This window comes from Podarcis melisellensis, assembly GCF_964234715.1.
Source record: "Podarcis melisellensis genome assembly, chromosome: 7".
Taxonomy (NCBI): domain Eukaryota; kingdom Metazoa; phylum Chordata; class Lepidosauria; order Squamata; family Lacertidae; genus Podarcis; species Podarcis melisellensis.
In genome coordinates, this window is record NC_138539.1 from 86,747,751 (window position 1) to 86,769,176 (window position 21,426).

General features: G+C 42.5%; 1 protein-coding gene and 2 pseudogenes across 3 annotated transcripts; all 3 read right to left on the bottom strand.

Annotated features, from left to right (window-relative positions):
• Positions 1 to 1,319: 1,319 nt before the first annotated feature.
• Positions 1,320 to 5,028, bottom strand: LOC309373505 (protocadherin gamma-A10-like). Its single transcript, XM_081917779.1, has 2 exons — positions 2,373 to 5,028; positions 1,320 to 1,670 (listed from the first exon to the last, which is right to left on the bottom strand). Exons 1-2 carry the CDS (start codon positions 4,785 to 4,787, stop codon positions 1,569 to 1,571), a joined length of 2,517 nt encoding a protein of 838 aa, XP_081773905.1. The 5' UTR covers positions 4,788 to 5,028; the 3' UTR covers positions 1,320 to 1,568.
• Positions 5,029 to 8,913: 3,885 nt separating this feature from the next.
• On the bottom strand, positions 8,914 to 13,724 carry LOC309374831 (protocadherin gamma-A5 pseudogene; annotated as a pseudogene). The gene is made up of 2 exons (XR_014173498.1): positions 11,059 to 13,724; positions 8,914 to 9,033 (listed from the first exon to the last, which is right to left on the bottom strand). The product of XR_014173498.1 is annotated as a protocadherin gamma-A5 pseudogene (transcript).
• Positions 13,725 to 17,143: 3,419 nt separating this feature from the next.
• On the bottom strand, positions 17,144 to 19,567 carry LOC309374832 (protocadherin gamma-A12 pseudogene; annotated as a pseudogene). The gene has a single exon. The product of its transcript is annotated as a protocadherin gamma-A12 pseudogene (transcript).
• Between the last annotated feature and the right edge of the window lie 1,859 nt (positions 19,568 to 21,426).

Below are 21,426 nucleotides of genomic sequence, written 5' to 3' on the forward strand. Positions count from 1 at the left end.
AAAGGTCTGTATTGATAACTGGTAACTAATACAATGCCAGCGCCCCTCACACAACACATTTTTTATTTGTACCTGTGATATAGTTCTATATTCCAATGTAGCTCAAAGGTGCCGTCTAGAGTGCCTGGAAATTCACACCACCACAGTGAACCCTAAATAGACAGCAATTCCCTGTTTCAGTTTGAAAATACATCCTTAAGTTGGTTCATTTCTCTCACTGGCCAGAACTAGCTGATTTTCTCTCTCTCTCTCTCTCTCTCACACACACACACACTTTTTAATTGTTTTTATTAAAGATTATTAAAGATTATATCGGGCTACGAAAGTGTGTACATTGTCTTTATTTTCAGATCATAAAGTCCTTTCTGCAGATCAGTTATATTCTGATATGCAAGTTCAGGGCTGTTAAGAAGGTGGAACAAGCTTCTAAGCAAATTTTTGATTGGCCACAGAAACCACAGAGCTGATCTCATGTTTTGACTAAGAAACAATTCATCTCCACCAAAGATCCTTTGCAATATTCCCCACAAAGGAACCTTTTGCCATTTCCTTGGGAACTGAATAATGAATCTGTTCAGTAGCAGTCTCACATACGATGCAAAAATTATATATGATGAAAATGAAAACGGCATTTCCATGTGCTCTGGCACTCGTCATGGTGTCCTGTTGCACCAGAAGCAGTTTAGACATGCTGGCCACATGATCTGGAAAGCCGTCAGAGGACAAACACCAGCTGTCTTGCCCTGAAGTAAGATGAGCACTGCACCCCATATTCACCATTGACTGGACTTAACTGTCCGGGGGTATTTTGCCTTTACCTTTCTTTTCCACTTTAACCAACCTCCTCTCCACCCATTTTTCAATATTGGATGCAGTGAAATGGCTATTACTGCACCCTGACATTATGGCACACAGCTTGTGAAGCCAATCACTATTGCAAACATATGTGTTGGTACCATGACACACTGGTCTTTTCATTACTGATCACAGTCCCATTAGGAAACCAAGTTACTTAAAAGTAGTGTCTTCTGGAACAGGAGAGTCTTTCCTTCTGTTTGTAAAGCCACCCCTCATCATTGATCCCAGGGGGAGTTACAACAAAATATAGACATGAGCCAAGCAGGTCAAATACCATAAAACATAAAACACAATTCAAAACATTCAGAACATACATAATAATTCTAAAAAATGCAGGTGATACCCTAACAGCTACTGGCCACAGTACCAACCCCTCTCCAAAAGCCTGAGCAAAGAGGTTTGTCCTTAAGTGGCACAGAAAGCGCACTAAGATAAGGGATGAAAGTGAAGTTCTCAAATAAAGAAGGTTTTTTCCTGCATGCTTCCCCCTCCACTTCATTAGATAGGCGAACAATGAGAATGCACACACAGAGAGACACCAAACTGGACAGTTTCATACAGAATCAGATATTCCTTCCTTGAATTGGGGTCAGAAATGTACAGACACTCAGAATCAGTTCTTGAGGACCAGTGCTGTTTGGACAAGACTGGCTGTACCATTCAGCAATCTGGGAGGTGCATACTGTGCTTAGCTGTATCTTCTGAGCCATCTACAGGGATAGCTCCATGTAGAGTTCATTACTGTATAGTAATCTGTTCAGGGGATTACCTGAGCCTGGGTCATAGTAGCAGAACAACTGTAGCTGAAGAACCTGTCAAAGCAGGTAATAGGCATTCTTCACCAGATATGTCACTTCAGACTCCAGTGACAATGTAGAATTCAACAACAGCCCCAGGCTACAATGTGGTTCTTTTAAAGAGAATTGTTACCTCTTCCAGAACAGGTCATCAACCTAGTCCTCAGATCTGGAAACTGCCAACCTACCATGCCTGCATCTTTTCAGAATTTAGCTTCAACTTAATGACCCATATCTAGCTCAATACTACCTGCAGATGGGGATTCAGGACCTGAACGGCTTCTCTTGCTTCTGATGATATGCAAAAAAATGGACCTGAGTGTCATCTAAGTGTCATTGACACTGCCCTCCAAATCCCTTGATGACACCCCGAGAGGCTTCTTACAACCATCTTATGGAAATTCTGCAAGTAAGATTACTTTGATGCTATACATGATCTGGCTTTGCTATTCCCATCAATGGAAAATTTTACACTCAGGGGAATCCTTAAAACACTACCTTGATAAAATGCAATATTTCTTTAAATTAATGAAGTAGTTGCTTCATCTGTTAAAAAAAGGAAATGACACCAAAATTTGTTTCAAAAATAAATTAAGCTTTGTTATTTAAGAAAGTTAATTAAATTATATAAAATGAAACCTATTGAATAAGGACAAATAAAAGAACTGACTTTCTGAACTTTAAAATAAACGGAAGTACTGAAATTCATGTACTCACTTGACAGGTTGCTGCCTCCTCCGTAACTGTGTTAGGATCACCTATGAGTAACACAGGGCCTGGCTTATCAGGAGCCTGTTGTGGTGTCAGAGTATTGGTACAGCTTCCAATTGGAAAAAGAATCTGACTTTTCCGAGAGCCTGAAGTTAGTGAAACCTCGTGACAATAAGACTGAAGAAATGCCCGGACTCCGTCAATCCCCACAAACTGTGAAACTGGTGCACCACTGAAATTCAAACTTGCATTATCAGACAGCTGAGAATTTTTCCACCTGCGAAGTTTGAGTGCCAGTAACACAAGGAGGAAGGCAAGGAACAAGCAGGAGACAAAAGCCACCGCAGTCACCAAGTAGAAGGTGAGATCTGACTGTGGGTCTTCAGATACTGGGACGCTGCTCAGATCAGTCAGCATGTCAGGGATGCTGTCTGCCAAGACCACAGTGACAGTGACTGACGCCGACATTGGAGGCTGCCCATTGTCCTTGACTAAAACCACCAGGCTTTGCTTGAGGGTATCTTTCTCCAGAAAGAAGCGGGCCGTCCTGATCTCTCCTGTGTGGAGCCCCAGAGTGAAGAGCCCTGGCTCGGTGGCCTTGATCAGCTGGTAGGAGAGCCAGGCATTCTGGCCAGAGTCCGCATCCACAGCCACCACCTTAGTGACCAGGTAGCCTGGCTCAGAGGAGCGAGGGGCCAGCTCTATCCCTGTGGAGCCATCAGTGGGAGGGGAGGGGTACAGGATTTGGGGAGCATTGTCATTCTGGTCCAGGATGAAGAGAGTCACTGAGACGTTGGAGCTGAGTGGTGGAGAGCCTCCGTCTTGAGCCTTGACCAGGAAATTAATCTCTTTAATCTCTTCATAATCAAAAGAGATCAGGGCATAAACAACCCCCGTTTCAGAGTTAATAGAAAGGTAGGATGAAAGAGTAGAATCACCAACACTTTGATCAATAATTGAAAAAGTGACTGTAGCATTTTCCATGCAGTCAGGATCACTTGCTTTCATGTAGTAAACAGATGCTCCTCTGATGTTATTCTCAGTTACATAAGAAGTATATTGTATGTTATTGAAGATTGGGGCATTGTCATTTACATCTGAAATTTCTACAAAGAACACCGTAGTGGTTGATAATGGAGGGTTCCCTTTGTCTGTAGCCATGATAGTTATACTATAATTTGATGTTTCTTCTCTGTCGAGAACTCTGTCAGTCATCAAATGGTAATAGTTATCAAAGGATTTCTCTAAGTGGAAAGGAAGAGTTTTAGGAACTGAGCACAAGATTTCTCCATTCTCACCCTTATCTCTGTCTTGTATGTTTAGTAGAGCAACCACAGTTCCTGGAGAGCTTCCTTCACTGATTGAACTGAAGAAGGTAGTGATAGTTATCTTGGGGATATTGTCATTAACGTCAATAAGGATGATCAAGACTTTAGCCCTGTCGGAGAGACCTCCATTGTCCTTTGCTTGAACTTCCATTTCATGTAATGCATCTTCTTCATAGTCCAACTTCCCTGTTGTTGATATCTCCCCACTTCTAGAATTTATTTGAAAGAGTTGCGATGCTGTCTCCTTTATTTTTAGAAATGAGTAAATCACCTCAGAATTTGTTTCTTCATCGGCATCTGTAGCATTTACAGTAAGCAGCAGAGAGCCTATGGAAACACTTTCCAAAACACTCACTTTATAGAGAGGTTGGTTGAAAATGGGTGCGTTATCATTTGCATCAAGAACCGTTACATAGATCTGCAGAGTGCCAGACCTCACGGGATACCCACCATCAGTGGCCGTTAGGATGAGTGAGTAAAATGCTTCCGCTTCTCTGTCCAAAGATTTCTCTAGCACCAGTTCAGGAAATTTGTCCTTATCAGATCTGCTCTGTAGTTTCAGGGAGAAATACCTGCTGCTGCTCAGATGGTAGTTCTGAAGGGAATAATCTCCAATGTCAGAATCCTGAGCTTCTTGCAAGGCAATACGAGTCCCTACAATGGCCGTTTCACTTATTTTAAGATCTAAGCGTTCCTGGGTGAAAGTTGGAGCATTGTCATTTATATCTGTGATTTCAATTTCTACGGTGAACAGTTTCATTTTATCCTCAACAAGGACTTCAAGACTTAAAACACACTTCTCTTCCCACCTGCATATTTCTTCTCTGTCTATCCTTTCGGAGACATATAACTGGCCATTCTTAGAATTCAAAGTAAAATATTGAAGCATACCTTCAGAGATGATGCGAACTCTGTTGTCTGACAATTTATTGGAACCCAGTCCCAGGTCCTCTGCTATATTCCCAACGAAAGAGCCTTTTGGGACTTCCTCAGGAACCGAGTAGTGGAGCTGCCCATAATTTGTCTGCCAAATGGCAATAAAAGCAAACCAGAAGGAGCCACTGTCTTGTCGGAGTCTCAGGGCGGCTGCCATTTCAAAGAATTACCTTTGGAGCATCTACCTATTTCTCTTTCTCGTGGCAGAGGATCTTGTAGCAAAGAACCAGAAAATCCTTTTGTTAATCTATACTGTTTCACTGAGAGAGAGGACGTGTGCCAATTTAGCTGCCTTTCTAGCAATGTGCAAGAACTTACCCTGCATCTTTCATTTCAGTTTGCTTTCTCATTGGTAAACAGCGGCGCCCAGAGTCTCAACCAAAAACTGCAATGGCTAAAGTCATACAAAAGGCAAAGACAGCCTAGCTGACACGATTAAGCAGTTTACTTCCTGCATGTGTAGATAACTTTTACCAATAATATTACCAACGCATATTTAATGTTGTATTTAATGAGATTTTCTTTGCTTTGTTTCTTTGCTTTGCTCCAGTAAAGGATCACTGTAGCTAACAGGACATTAAGGCTGCAATCCTACACAAACTTACCTGGGAATAAATCACATTGGAAATTTACTTGCGAGTAACCATATATAGGATTGTACTGTATATTAAAGTAACATTCCAAATATACCATTTCATTGTGTGTAACTTATAACATTATTTCAGTAAAACCAGGCACCCTACCTGATCATTTCATTCCTGGCCTATTCACTACTTTAGTTTAGACATTTTAGAAGCCATATTTATATATTTTTTCATTTCTTACCACAAATAACTTCTAGAAATTAGAAATGTATCTGATTTTATTGCCATCTTGTCTTTAAAACCTCTACCCAGTTAGACTAAAGGACTTGAATTTAAAAGATTTTGCTTCCATATCTAGAATGAGCATACCAGGAGGACAACAAAATGAAGATTGAAGTAGGGCCACAATTTCGGCCACAATTTCACTAAGTAAAAGAGTTTATGTGCAACATGGTTAACTACTTAACTGACAGCCTCCCTTACAGTCTGCAACTGTAGGAGCTGGAAAAGAATTTTCTGCTACCTACCTTGGTCGGACAACCTTACCTTGACTCTGGTCACAGGAGCCAACTCCTACAGGCCTTTGGCCCCCCACAATAAAATAATAATAATAATAATAATAATAATAATAATAATACCCCGCTGTGGCAATCACACAGGGTCCCCGGACGTTTGACGATCTATTGATCCAAGTGCCACCACTGTGCCCGCTTCCCCGCTGCCACCAACCCGTTACTCTCAGGTACACACTGAGTCCAGACAGTTGTTAAAATTAAATCAAATAAACAAGTTTATTTTGTAAACATTAACAAGTATGGTTTTTCAGTTAATTTTCTTGTCAGTTTCTTATCCTTAGCTTCTTTACCGGCCTATACCTTCCTAATACCTTCTGACTGATTATCTCAACTTAACAGTTTCTCTCACTCTCTCACATCAGACTAGCCCAACCCACAGACTAATCCTCCCTCTCTCTTCTCTGACTCCAGACTGACTTCTTAACAACTCTAACTCCTCTCCTTGGGTTCCTATAGGTTAGTCATTTTACAATTAGTTAACCCTTTCCTTATGAACCCAGTATGATGTCACACACCTAGAAGGGCAAACTCCAGCCACTATGGGGGAAATGCTGGAGGGGGCTGGACCCCCACAAAGTTGATGGGCATTCCCATTCAAATGTGGGGGTTCTGCATCATGTGATCAATTATGCGGGGCAGGGCCTACCTGAACCCTCACAGTATTTTATTCAAGTTGGCACACCTGACCTCTGATCAACTGAAGAAGTTTGCTGTTTCTTGCCTATGCACATTCAAGGTGTGCTGGGAAGATTCCGCCAGGGCCATCTGCCTGTAAGTTTTTTTTGAGGGGTGTGTGTGAATGAGCCCAAATATTGTCCAAGAGTGCCACTCATCTGAGGTCCCCACAAGTCACTGGAAGGCTGGGTTAGATAAGCAATTCTTAATGCTTTGTGTGTTTTTGATTTCCACCTTCACTGGATCTGCTGGTCATATCTAATTATCTAGATCAGGGGTTGTCAACCTGGTCCCTACTGCCCACTAGTGGGTGTTTCAGGATTCTAGGTGGGCCATAGGGTGTTCTACGGCACAAGGTGAATCTTCCTTCCATTGAGCACTGGTGGGAGGTAAGGAAAGTTTACCATCAAGAAAGATGCACTAGTGCGCGGTAGGTATAAAAAGGTTGACTATCCCTGGTCTAGATGCTTAAGAAAATGACTTGCTTAATTTGGAACAAGTTGACAAAAATAACTCCCTTCAAGGCTGATCAGGGAATGAGAGTCAAAAGATTCCCACTTCACCTGCAAACAGCTAACATTGCCTGAGATACTGTGGGTTTCTCCAGGGTTTCTTCAGAGACGAGACTTTCCAAGCTTTTCTGGAAATTCTATGGATTATACTTGAAATCTTTTGCACACAAAGCATATGCTGGGCTACAGTCTTTTAGTTTGTTTCAGTTTAAATACAAATACCTTGGTTTTATTAAGTTATGCATCAGAATCTGATTATGTCATTTCCTTCTGATTATGTCATTTCCTTCTTACTAGCTGCTTATAGTTAAACTCCTGTTTACCTTCTTAGTTTAACTCCTTACAGTTAAAATATTGCTTTGTTGTGTAACAGAAATAATTTTTACCTTTACTAACCATATAATTGTGAGCATTTAAAGCACTGCCTTTAAAATATGGTTCTATGTCTCATTCAGACATTTAAAAAAGTAGAAATGCTGGTGTATCTCCATCCACATTTATTAGATAATGCTGATTCCTTTATCCTTTTTTAAAATTAAAAGATCACAGGAATCATGAATGAAATGTCGAGAACACAGGGTGTAGGAGCAATGTTACTGCACACAGGCTAGAGCCTGTTTTACATGTTCAGTCATGGTAATGATTGTGGTGAACAGAGATTCCTTCACATCCACCAGAGTTGTATCTGAGAAATGCCATCCAGAGGAGCTGCTAAGTAGCAATGGAGCTTATTCATCTGCAATTTACAAGAATCTTCAATGATCCAGTGTGACTTATTCCCAAAGCATTTCATAGAAAAATGACTTGAGTGATGGATTGCTTATAGGACAGGAAGTTCCTGTGGCCCCATCCAGACCCTTTTGCTGGAATGAATTTTTACTATTACAGTACAACTTAATGTTATTTGCAGCTTAATATTATCGGAGAGGTGTTCCCCCTCTATGTTCAACTCTTGTTGCCCACCACAGCGTCAACCCAGAAGGGGTAGCAAATTGGGTTCAGGAGGCAATAAGTACTTCCTTAAAGAAGAGAAGATCCCAGCAGTCTTGAAGGAGGCACCTCTGAGACGACTACTTAAAAATATATGGATGATTCCTCCCCCCCCCCCTTTAATTGGCCAATTGCTCATTCCCCTTTCTTGGGCAAGTGGCTTTACTAGACAGTGGCTTCTTAACCCCAGACATGTCTGGATGAAATGGATTATTTGGATCTATTTCAGTCTGAATTCTGTCATGGTTTTGGGGCACTTTGGTCACCCCCACAGAAAACGTGCTAGGAGAGGAACACATGGAGTGCAATCCTGTTGATTCTTCTGGATCTCTCAAAGTTTATCAATTTGATGTTTTGATGTATCACTTATAATATACTTCTGAATCATCTTCTGGTTTGGGGCCACTGTGTTCCCTTGGTTCTGTTCTTGTCTGCCAGATTAGTCCCAAAAAGTTATACTGGAGTACTTCTGTTTCACTCCACTACATTTATCCTATTGAGTAACATGTAAGGTAAAGGTAAAGGTACCCCTGCCCGTACGGGCCAGTCTTGACAGACTCTGGGGTTGTGCGCCCATCTCACTTAAGAGGCCAGGGGCCAGCGCTGTCCGAAGACACTTCCGGGTCACGTGGCCAGTGTGACATCGCTGCTCTGGCGAGCCAGAGCTGCACACGGAAACGCCGTTTACCTTCCCGCTGGTAAGCGGTCCCTATTTATCTACTTGCACCCGAAGGTGCTTTCGAACTGCTAGGTTGGCAGGCGCTGGGACCGAGCAGCGGGAGCGCACCCCGCAGCAGGGATTCGAACCGCCGACCTTTCAGTCAGCAAGTCCTAGGCGCTGAGGCTTTAACCCACAGCGCCACCTGTGTCCCAAGTAACATGTACCCAACTGGAAATTATCTAGAGATGATAATGAGGCATCATCACTATCCTATCGACACCCAGCTCTATTTCTCCTCTTTGTCTAGTGTAGATAAGACAATGAATGTTCTTAAAAGGTGCTTGGTATAGTAATGTGTTGGATATGGGCTAATAAACCAAAGCTCAGTCCAGACAAGATAGATGTTCTGTAGGAAGGCAGTGAAGTTGATTAGTGATTCAGTGTTCATCCTGTTTTGTATAAAGTTGCTTCCCCCCCAAAAATGTCAACTTTTCATTCTCTCTGCATTAGGATGGGAAAACAACTGGTGGGAGTGGGGTGAGAGTGAGAATACTGTCACCATTTCATTCATGTGTAGAAAAAAACTAGAATATAGAATATAAATAAAGGAAAACTTCCATGCCTCTGACATTATGAACAACACTACTGATTTTGCTGTTACAAAATGATAGTAACAGAGCTCCATAACATGGAAATAACACCTTGATACCAATAAAACTTAGCAATGGTGAAATAGAATAAAATTCACTAAATAAATTGATGCAAGATGTCTGCCAGTGGAACCCCATGTGCAGCTGCAATGTAGATGAGGTGCAATTTTTGCTATAAAGCAAGGGTTATATTGCCATCCCACAAATGCTGACCCACTGCCAGTGCCTACCCATCTACAATCTGTAGCATACTGCAACAAAAAAGTAATTTTAATATTTATTCCTGCCCTGCTACTAGGGGTGCTCCCTGTAAGTAATTTCGTTGTCCCTGAGAGGGGGCAATGACAATAAAGATATTATTGTTGTTATTATTATTATTATTATTATTATTATTATTATTATTATTATTATTATTATTATTGGTTGGACTGCTCATCTGTCAGATGATCATTATGATAGGGAGAAATAGGGCAATGAAGTGCCTGAGCATGTCAGTTTAGTCCAACATGGAGTTAAAGATTTAAAAGCTTGGCACTTTTAAAACTCTTGATTAAGATACAGCCAGTGGAAGTAGTCTTCTTTTACTTTCCCAAAAAAGCATGTGATAGAGTAGAATGTGAGTTATCATCTACAATCATGGAAAAAATGAACTTTAGTGTTGCAGATACATAAAAGCTCAGCTGCATTTTAAGAGGGTCTTATTAGAGAGTCCAGAGATTTTTTTTAATAGCCAAAGCACATACCAAATTGACAATTTCATCAACCATCTTGCTGACCACATATGAAGTTGTTGCTTTATTCTTGAGCCCCTACTCCTGTGCTTCCCATATTCAGTCCATCACTTTCTCCTACAACGGGTTCAGCTATCTATCCCCTTACCTAAAATTCTCTAGGCATCTTCCACCTTGACTACTGCTATGTTTTACTCTCTGGCTTGGACTTGGAAGCAGATGAAGACCTCCCTGTTTCTTCTTATTTAAATACTGTTATGTCCCCCTTCTAATTCATGGATCCAGCATGGATTCAATTCCTGGAATAGTTCGGCTAACTTCCTGATGAGATAATGGCCCTCTAAGTATGGACCTTTAAGGTAACAAAGGAAGTGTCTCTGTGCTGCATGACAAAGGGTGGGCTTCCCTCTCTCAACAAACCTGTAGCTAGAAAGATAAAGGCCAGAATTGAGAGTTTAGTTACATGAGCTGGAAGGTAGAAGAGAGTCTGCAGGCTGGGAAGCTGGGATACAGAGTTACGCCTGATTTCTGGTTGAATCCAAGGTTTGGCTATGGTGGAAGCAAAACCCCTCCATCATAGGCTCAGGTTGTATATATGTGTAAATAAACAATATATCATAAAGACACCACAGTCTCCACTGTCCCTCATTCCAAAAGGAAACACGAACACTGGGTAAGCACCTAGAATTCATGGAATCTCACATTGCTTGGAGATTGGGGTGGTAACAATACATTTGAAGATCCACTTTTATTTAAACCCAAACATTAAACAAAAGAGAGGTTTCTTAAGAAGTGAGTTAAACTTAGATTAAATGAGAAACAGCAAATTACAGTGTGAATTAAGTCAAAAAAGGCAAAATTATTTTCAAGATGATCAAGATTTTTAAATGTTTCAGTTCTTACGGTGATTATTACAGAAACACTTGTTCAGTTGCAGTGAAGTTATTCTTGAACATCAAATTAAAGGTAAAAATAATTCAACTAGATAAATGCTATATTGACATAAGGTCTTATAAAACCTTTTCAAAGTTTAGTGAAAGCAAAACATACCTGTTCGGAGCTCTGCTCTTCCTTATTGATATTTGAATCATTTGCAGTAAACAGAGGTCCAGAGATTTGAGAAGCCTGATGTCCTGTCAGTGTGTTTGTACAGCTTTCAATGGGGAAAAAAATCTGACTTTTCCGAGAGCCCGAAGTTAGTGAAAACTCATGGCAATAAGTCTGAAGAAATGCCCTGACTCCATCAATGCCTACAAACTGTGAAACAGGAACCCTATTTAAATTTGCACTTCCAGTGTCACACAACTGAGAATGTCTCCACTTGCGAAGCCTTAGTACCAATAATACAAGGAGGAAAGTGAAGAACAAGCAGGAAACAAAAGCCACTGCAGTCACCAGGTAGAAGGTGAGGTCAGACTCAAGACTGATAGGAGCTGAGATGGTGCCCAAATCAGTTAGCATGTCAGGGATGTTGTCAGCCAAGACCACAGTGACAGTGACTGAAGCCGACATTGGAGGCTGCCCATTGTCCTTGACTAAAACCACCAGGCTTTGCTTGAGGGTATCTTTCTCCAGAAAGAAGCGGGCCGTCCTGATCTCTCCCATGTGGAGCCCCAGAGTGAAGAGCCCTGGCTCAGTGGCCTTGATCAGCTGGTAGGAGAGCCAGGCATTCTGGCCAGAGTCTGCATCCACGGCCACCACCTTAGTGACCAGGTAGCCTGGCTCAGAGGAGCGAGGGGCCAGCTCTATCCCCGTGGAGCCGTCAGTGGGAGGAGAGGGGTACAGGATTTGGGGAGCATTGTCATTCTGGTCCAGGATGAAGAGAGTCACTGAGACGTTGGAGCTGAGTGGTGGAGAGCCTCCGTCCTGGGCCTTGACCACAAACTTAATCTCTTGGATCTCTTCATAATCAAAGGATCGTAGGGCATAGATTACTCCAGTCTCAGAGTTTATAGAAAGGCAGGAGGAGAAGTAGGAATAACTCATCTCACCTTCAGTGATTGAATAAGTTATTTTGCCATTCATCTCCCAGTCAGGATCAGTTGCTTTTAGTGTTAAAAGAGAGGATCCAGGTGAAGTATTTTCTGTAACTGAAGTAACATAGGACCTCTTTTCAAAGGTGGGTGGATTATCATTTTTATCTAATATTTTCAGCTGAATAATGGTGGTTGTGGAGAGAGGAGGATTTCCTTTATCTGTTGCAATAACTGTAACATTGTAATTAGATACATCTTCTCGGTCCAGGGTTCCGCTAGTCACTAAACTGTAATAATTATCAAACGTTTTCTCTAAATGAAATGGCGGGTTGCCAAAGATGGAGCATGTAACCAGCCCATTGTCTTCTGAATCCCTGTCTATTACTTTTAACAGTGCAATTACAGTTCCTTCTGGGCAGTCTTCACTCACAGCATTAGTAAGAGATGTGACTGCAATTTCTGGTGCATTATCATTTACATCGGTAATAGCCAACAAAATATTTGCTCGACCTGATAACCCTCTTCCATCACGAGCTTGAACCTCCATTTCATACAAAGCACATTCTTCAAAATCTATCTCCTGCTTCACCCTTACTTCTCCAGTTCTCGAATCCAAATGAAAACTATTCGAAGCCTTTTCTGATACCTGCCTGAATGCATATGTTATCTCTGAATTAATGCCTTCATCCAGATCAGTAGCATTGACTGTTACAAGCAGGGAATTAACAGGAATGTTTTCTGCAGTGGTCACTTTGTAAACAGATTCCGAAAAAACTGGTGCATTGTCATTTGCATCTTCAACGGAAACTTTGATGTGTGCGGTTCCGGATTTGACAGGATTCCCCCCATCACTGGCTGTAAGGATTAAGTCATGGAAAGCTTCTACTTCTCGATCCATAGACCTTTCCAGTACTAACTCAGCATATTTGGCTCCACTTGCTGTCATTTGCACATCAAGAAAGAAGTGTCTGTTAGGGCTGATTTGATAGCTCTGTAAAGAGTTCACTCCTAAGTCTGGGTCTTGTGCATCTGGAAGAAGAAATCGAGATCCCACAGCTGTATTTTCTCGGATATTTAGCTGCAATGTCTCCACTTGGAATGCCGGTGCATTGTCATTGATATCTTCGATTTCAATTTCTACTGTATAGACTTTTAGCTGCTCCTGAATAAGAATCTCCAACTTCAAAATACAAGTTAACAGACGTCCACATATCTCTTCTCTATCTAGTCTTTCATTAATATATAAATAACCATTTTGGAAATTGAGGGCAAAATATTGTGTCCTACCTTCTGTAATAATCCGGACACCACCAGGCAAGAGTTGCTTCATATCCAATCCCAGATCCTGTGAGAGATCCCCAACAAAAGAACCTTCCTGCAGTTCCTCAGGAACTGAATAATGGATCTGTCCAGTAACTGCCTGAAAAACAGCTAGCAGCACAAGGCAGGATGTCTGTCTCCTTCTATCCAAGAGTATACAAGCCATTTCAGCCTCTGCCAGGTCCTATCAGTCCATAGATAACAGGCACCAAACTAGGCTCTCTTAACAGACTAATGTGCCTATTTAAGACTTCCTTTTATTTTCCATCAAACAAGATCCTCCTTTTTCCTTTAGGTCAGAGATTATAATAAACCTTTTGTGTTTTTGCATCTCGGTGGTCTAGCTGGTTCAATCCAGTTTCTCTCCTTATTGGTGAACAGTGACACCCAATGGATTAGTCAGTAAATGCAGTGTTTTAAAAAACTTTGCAAAATAACATTTCATTCCTTTTTATTTAATAATAGGTATAAAAACAAACAAATAATAGGTATAAAAACATACTGCACCCTGTCTAGAAAGCTCAATGGAGATTACACAGTGTACCTCCTCATCAACAGGATTGTGTCGAAAGTAACCAGTGACTATTGATCTAATGACAATTTCCATCTTAGATATATATTTAATCAACCTAATTCAGAGTACAACCACATGGTTTTTTTTAAAGTGTCTTCTCCCAATGTGGGAGTAGGGTTGCTGGAATGAGGGAGAGAAGGGGGAGGAGCCGTGTGTGTGTGTGTTTGGAGATGTGGGCTCAGATTTTACGCTACATAGCCTTGCCTACGCCTTCACTCAGAGGTAAACTGCTGGTGAATATTTAGTGTGTAGAGTGGACAGATCCTGAAGCTTAGGCTCCAATACTTTGGCCACCTCATGAGAAGAGAAGATTCCCTGGAAAAGACCCTGATGTTGGGAAAGATGGAGGGCACAAGGAGAAGGGGATGACAGAGGACGAGATGGTTGGACAGTGTTCTCGAAGCTACCAGCATGAGTTTGACCAAACTGCGGGAGGCAGTGGAAGACAGGAGTGCCTAGCGTGCTCTGGTCCAGGGCGTCACGAAGAGTTGGACACGACTAAACGACCAAACAACAACAACAAGGGTGGTAGAAGACAACAGTCATTTAGTAGTGAGGGAAAAGCACTCTGCACCTGCTCAGACACGCTTTTTTCCCCATATTACAGGTTCAGGTCTGCTATTGAAGACAGATTCTTAGACTAAGTTCTGGAGAGTCCTTACACAAGTTAAGTCAGGGAAGACAGAGGCAAGAATAGTTTGCCTTAGAAAGAAAGAGGGAGTTACTGGAGGAGGGAAAATGAAGAGTGGCCAGTGAGTTGTGCTGATATTGGACTAGTCCTTTATTATTATGCTTTGCTTCTCCTTCTTTGTAAAATGGGGCCTCTAGCCTCTTTTGACAGTCCTGTTACTGAAGGAGGGCTTATAAAACTGGCAATCAATTAAACATGCTGCATGTACTGTAGGTGTGCTATGTGTATTTGACTGTCATCGGTTATCTTATTTGGAACTACCTGCTTGAATGCACTTTTAATTTTTGTTTTTGTTTTGTAACACCTTTGAATCTGAATTTTGTTGGGCCACCTTTGCCCTCTGGGTCATTGTGCTCGACTAGCCCCATCCACTCATGCACAACAATGCATTGAATGCTATATTGTCTACAACTTTGTGAGGTCAGTTTCAGCTTCTGCAGCCTGAAGACATGGACAGGGTGCTTGCAGGGATACCCTCTCAATCCCTGCCCATCGTGGCTGTTGAAATTGAGCCTGGGGCTTGACTGGATGGGTCCAAGCAGCAAATGTCTTTATTTTTATTTTTGCATGAAGGAGTGGCACTTGCTGACTTAAAGAAGTTGGTGTGGGCACTACTGAAAAAGCCAGCCCTGGACAAATTGGCTTGCAGTAACTATTACCAAGTCACAAGTAGCTTCATTCTGGGGAAGGTGATTGAAAGAGTTTTGGTGGAACAACTGCAACATTCCTGGATGAGAATGATTTTCTGGATCCATTCCTGTCTGGTTGATGCCTGGGTTTGGGACTGAATAAGCCTTGGTCTCTCTGACAGATGGCTATCCTTGATTCTTTGGCTTGATATCTCAGCAGCTTTCAGTACCATTGATAAAGTGCACCAGTGAAGACATCTTGGACCCTGACCCCTCTCTGGTGTGTGCAAGCAATGTGCAAGTGTGACTTGAAATGTAGCTAGGAAAATCTACCTCGCTGTGTTTTAAGCTGCTAGTGTTTACATAGCCTTAGTGTACACCAACAGAAAGGCATGGCAAACAAGGATGGTATAAAATTCACTAGCTCCCAGGTGATTAGCAATCTGCCCTTCCCTCCCTCAGTGTCCTTTCTACCCAAGCACAGGCATCTCATCTTAAGAATCATAGCCACCGTGGTGTAGTGGTTAAGAGTGGTGGACTTGTAATCTGGTGAACCGGGTTCGCTTCCCCACTCCTCCACATGCAGCTGCTGGGTGACCTTGGGCCAGTCACACTTCTCTGAAGTCTCTCAGCCTCACTCACCTCACAGAGTGTTTGTTGTGGGGGAGGAAGGGAAAGGAGATTGTTAGCCGCTTTGAGACTCCTTCGGGTAGTGATAAAGTGGGATATCAAATCCAAACTCTTCTTCTTCATAGTGGGAAAGAATCCATTTTTATATTGTGTTGCATTGCTGTCAAATGGCTAGTGGAGTGCAAGTAGATTCAGGTTTGGTGGTCAGTCTCAGCTTCAGGTTTTGGAGGGCCCACCTGCTCCCCACTCCCATAATCACTAGGTACTACTGCTTTCCCCCAAGCCGGAAAGGACAGGATAGCCTTCTGGTCATTGCCTGGTCTGACCTGACCTAAGGTACAACCACCTACTAACTAAACCCAGTTCATATATGGAATATATGGAAACTTCTGTTTTCAATTCTGGTGCCTCAATTGTGGTCCAGCAGAGTTTTTGTAATGACAGTAGAAAAGAAGTGTTCCAAAAATAGGGAAGGCAAGAAGTTAAGGAAATGCCAGCAGAGAACTGAAACCAAGGATTGATCAGTTGTAGCCAGAGTTGTTGAATGTTAAGGAAAGCTACTTTGTTTGCAGCAGCAATTATTTCAGTTGTCTGCTCCATATATCTAAAACCATCTGTCACCAGAGATTTCAAGACAATTTAGAAAAAATAGAACAAGTAGAACAATAATAAATACACTCAGCTCTTGCCTCCTCCAGCCGTGTTCAGTGAGAGGTGAGCAGTGGTAGCTGCACATTTTCCTCCCTCCTATCTCTGACTCAGAGACAGCATCTGAACAAGCAAGGAGAAGCATCTGGAATCAGAGACCTCAGGGATTGCTCGTAGGCCCCTTGCTGTGGCCCAATAATGCCAGTTCCCAATGCCAGCTTGACTTAGGATAGTTCAAGCAGCTACTTGCCAAGAGCAATGAACCTCTCCCTGGTGATATAGATAAATCCAACCCAGTAACGAACCAAAATGACATCTGTTAAGGAAATACTTTAATAGGTCCTCTTGTCTGCAAGTATTTGTTCCTTTATGCCCATTTCTTTCCCATTACTTGGCACTAAAAAATTCAGCCATGGTCCCTAGACAGCAAATAAAGTGCAAAGAAAGCGGGGGGGGGGGCAAAATGCCACTCACTTTCTGAATTTATGAAGTGCAAATCAACTAATGTTTGGTGGGGTATTACTGAAAATACATGGCTAAACGCTTGTAAAATAAATACAAATCCACTTTGCACAATTCTTAGCTCAGTGCCCAATGAGCTCTGCAGACTGTATCACATTCAACTTGTTTCTGCTTTGTGCATTGTAAAATGTGAGCAATCTTAATTTTAGAAAATGAAACTCACCTGCTCAGAGTTTTGTCGTACTGTATCAGTGCTTGGATCTTCCATAGTTAATAAAGGACCTAAATTATCGGCAGCTGGATGAGATGAGAGAATGTCTGTACAACTTCCAATTGGAAAAACAATTTTATTGTTTTGGGAGCAGGTAGTTAGTGAGCCGTCAGGGCAGTAAGACTGAAGAAAAGCCCGGACACCATCAATGCCCACAAACTGTGAAACAGGTACTCCATTGAAATTTCCAAATCCTGAGTCACACAATTGTGAGTTTCTCCACCTATAAAGTCTAAAAGCTAGTAACAAAAGCAGAAAGGTGAAGAACAAGCAGGAGACAGCAGCTACTGCAGTCACCAGATACGAAGTGAGCTCACCATCAGATTGTGGGTCTTCAGATACTGAGATGCTGCTCAGGTCTGACAGGATTGCAGGGATGGTGTCAGCCAGCACCACAGTCAGAGTGGCTGAAGCAGAGAGAGGTGGCTGCCCATTGTCCTTCACTAAAACCACCAGGCTTTGCTTGAGGGCATCTTTCTCCAGAAAGAAGCGGGCCGTCCTGATCTCTCCCGTGTGGAGCCCCAGAGTGAAGAGCCCTGGCTCGGTGGCCTTGATCAGCTGGTAGGAGAGCCAGGCATTCTGGCCAGAGTCTGCATCCACGGCCACCACCTTAGTGACCAGGTAGCCTGGCTCTGATGAGCGAGGGGCCAGCTCTATCCCTGTGGAGTCGTCGGTAGGAGGGGAGGGGTACAGCATTTGGGGAGCGTTGTCATTCTGGTCCAGGATGAAGAGAGTCACTGAGACGTTGGAGCTGAGTGGTGGAGAACCTCCGTCCTGAGCCTTGACCAGGAACTTAATCTCCCTGATCTCTTCATAATCAAAGGAGTGTAGGGCATAGATTGCTCCAGTTTCAGAGTTAATTGAGAGGTAGGTAGGAAGGAAGGAATTTCTGACTTTAGTCTCATGCTCACTTATCTGAGAGTAAGTCCCATTGAGCTCATTGGAATTCACTTCTGAGTCGACTTTCTTAGCATTGGTCTGCACAATATCTCTTTCAATGATAGAGTAAATAATTCTGCCATTTTCCTCACAATCAGAGTCATGTGCCTTCAAAATAGTAATGAATTCACTTCTGTGGTTATTTTCCTCAAGATAAAAAGTGAATGCTGTATTTTTAAAGGTGGGTGGGTTGTCATTTTCATCTAATATTTCTAGTGGGAAGTAAGCAGTTGTTGAGAGAGAAGGAATCCCGTGGTCACTTGCTATTATTGTGATGTTATATTCTGAGACCCTCTCCCTGTCAAGGACACTTGCAATCTCCAAGTTGTAATAGTTGTCAAACGCTTTCTTCAACAGAAACGGAAGTCCTGCTGGTATAGAACATGAGACCTCTCCATTTTCCCCGTCATCTCTGTCATTTATATTTATAAGACCTATTACAGTTCCTGGAGGAGAACTTTCTTCAACCTTGCTGAAAAGTGGTGTAATTGCAATCTCTGGTGGATTGTCATTCGCATCCGTGACTCTTATGACTACTCTAGCGCGAGTAGACAAGCCAGCCCCATCTTGTGCTTGGACTTCCATTTCATGTGTTACAGATTCTTCAAAGTCAATATTCCCAATGACTGATATCTGCCCTGTTGCGGAATCCAAGTGGAATATTTTGGAAGCTTTGTCTGAAATTTTTCTGAATGAATACATTACCTTTGAGTTTATTCCCTCATCAAGGTCAGTTGCATTCAGAATTAACACGTGCGACCCTTTAAGCATGTTTTCCATAACGTCCGCTTCATACAGAGACTTACTGAAAATAGGAGTGTTGTCATTTACATCTGCAACAGAAACACGGATTTGCACCGTACCAGACCTGGCAGGTTCTCCTTTGTCAGCAGCAGTGAGAATTAGTTGGTGCACTTTCTGTTCTTCTCGATCTAACAGCTTTTCAAGGATTAGTTCTGCGTATTTGATCCCATCAACTCCAGTTTGTACTTCCAAGGAAAAGTGTCTGTTACTACTGAGATGGTAGCTCTGGAGAGAATTAGTCCCTAGATCTGGATCCTGAGCCCCTGGTAAAAGAAACCTTGCCCCAAGACCTGAGTTTTCAGCAATTGTTAATTCAAACTCTTCTACAGGGAAGCTGGGTGAGTTGTCATTAATATCAGTTATTTCAACTTTAGCCATAAAAAACTTCACTTTATCCTTCACAAGAATCTCAAAATTTAACAGACATTTTTCTACCTGGTGGCAAATCTGCTCCCTGTCAATTACTTCCTTGACAAACAAATGTCCATTTCTCAAATCAAGTGAAAAATATTGCTTCATACCTCTGGAAATTATCCTGGTGTCTCCACTTGATAACTCCTTTACGCTCAGTCCAAGATCCTTTGCAATATCTCCTACAAAAGAACCTTTCTCCATTTCCTCAGGAATCAAATAATGTATTTGCCCAGAAGCTACCTCCCAGACCATCGCCAGCACAAAGCAAAGCACACTGTTCTTTTGATAGCACAGAATCCTTCCAGCCATTTCCAGGTAGACTGTCAGATTGTTATGCCCTTATTGTCCAGTTTGGACCTTACAAAGGTTCCAAAGGCTCCCTAGATATTTCCTCCTGCAAATCCAGACTTGCTGAACGCGGATGTGAGCTTTGTGTATTCTTTGCAGAATGAGAGCAGAACAGGGATTTGTAGTTCTTGGCTTATGAGCAAACAGCGACACTTAGAGGTTCAATGAATAATTACACCAGTTTTAGTCCTTCCTCAGTGTTTTCAGGGGGCGGGGGAGAGAGACTTCAAGCAAAACCCAATTAATTTTAGATAATAGCCTATTATTCCTAAGGAACATCAAATAGCAACTAGTCATGTGTACCAATTTGCTTTACATTTTTTAAGTCAACTATGGAAAGGTGCTGTTATGTTAATTGTTCTGATCTAGGGACGCAGGTGGCGCTGTGGGTTAAAGCCTCAGCGCCTAGGACTTGCCGATCGAAAGGTCGGCGGTTCGAATCCCTGCGGCGGGGTGGGCTCCCGCTGCTCGGTCCCAGCGCCTGCCAACCTAGCAGTTCGAAAGCACCTCCGGGTGCAAGTAGATAAATAGGGACCGCTTACCAGCGGGAAGGTAAACAGCGTTTCCGTGTGCGGCTCTGGCTCGCCAGATGCAGCTTTGTCACGCTGGCCACGTGACCCGGAAGTGTCTCCGGACAGCGCTGGCCGCTGGCCTCTTAAGTGAGATGGGCACACAACCCCAGAGTCTGTCAAGACTGGCCTGTACGGGCAGGGGTACCTTTACCTTTACCTTTATGTCCCAATTTCATGCCTATGATGCTCAAGGTTTTCTTACATCTGATGAACTGGGCCACAAAACTGTTTTCTTTCTGCAACAAGCTAAGATGTCTAGCCCTCTGAATATGTTTCCCTATTGTTCCTATTTTTCATCAGTAATAATAATAATAATAATAATAATAATTTTATTATTTATACCCCACTGATCTAGCTAGCTTGCCCCAGAGTATTGAAAATAAACACAGAGCATGCAATAAATACATATATAATACTGGGGAAAAGCAAGTGAGAGGGGACAGATTTTGAACTATGTAAACAAGCTTTTTTAATTTTCTATTTTCATTATCAGGTGTAGAAGGGGAGTATGTTTAGTAAAACAGTGAATTTTTAAGTGTTGTACAATGCATGAATGCAGTGACTACATTATTACAGGAGCACTTATTCGAAATAAGATAGGTTTATGAAGCATTCTATATCCACCCACCACGCTGATGAAGAATTCTACGAAACAGTAGTCAATATCTGGAATTACTGTTCAGTATTGGACATCATAGGGACGCAGGTGGTGCTGTGGGTTAAACCACAGAGCCTAGGACTTGCTGATCAGAAGGTCGGCGGTTCGAATCCCCGCGACGAGGTGAGGTCCTGTTGCTCGGTCCCTGCTCCTGCCACCCTAGCAGTTTGAAAGCACGTCAAGTGCAAGTAGATAAATAGGTACCGCTCCGGCGGGAAGGTAAACGGCGTTTCCGTGCACTGCTCCGGTTCACCAAAAGCGGCTTAGTCATGCTGGCCACATGACCCGGAAGCTGTACGCCAGCTCCCTCGGCCAGTAAAGCGAGATGAGCGCCGCAACCCCAGAGTCGGCCACGACTGGACCTAATGGTCAGGGGTCCCTTTACCTTTTTATTGGAGATCATTGTTGAATACACAAAGCTTCACAGTTTGTCTTCCACCATACAAAGTTTGGTACCTCACTTTATTTAAAAATTTTCAGAG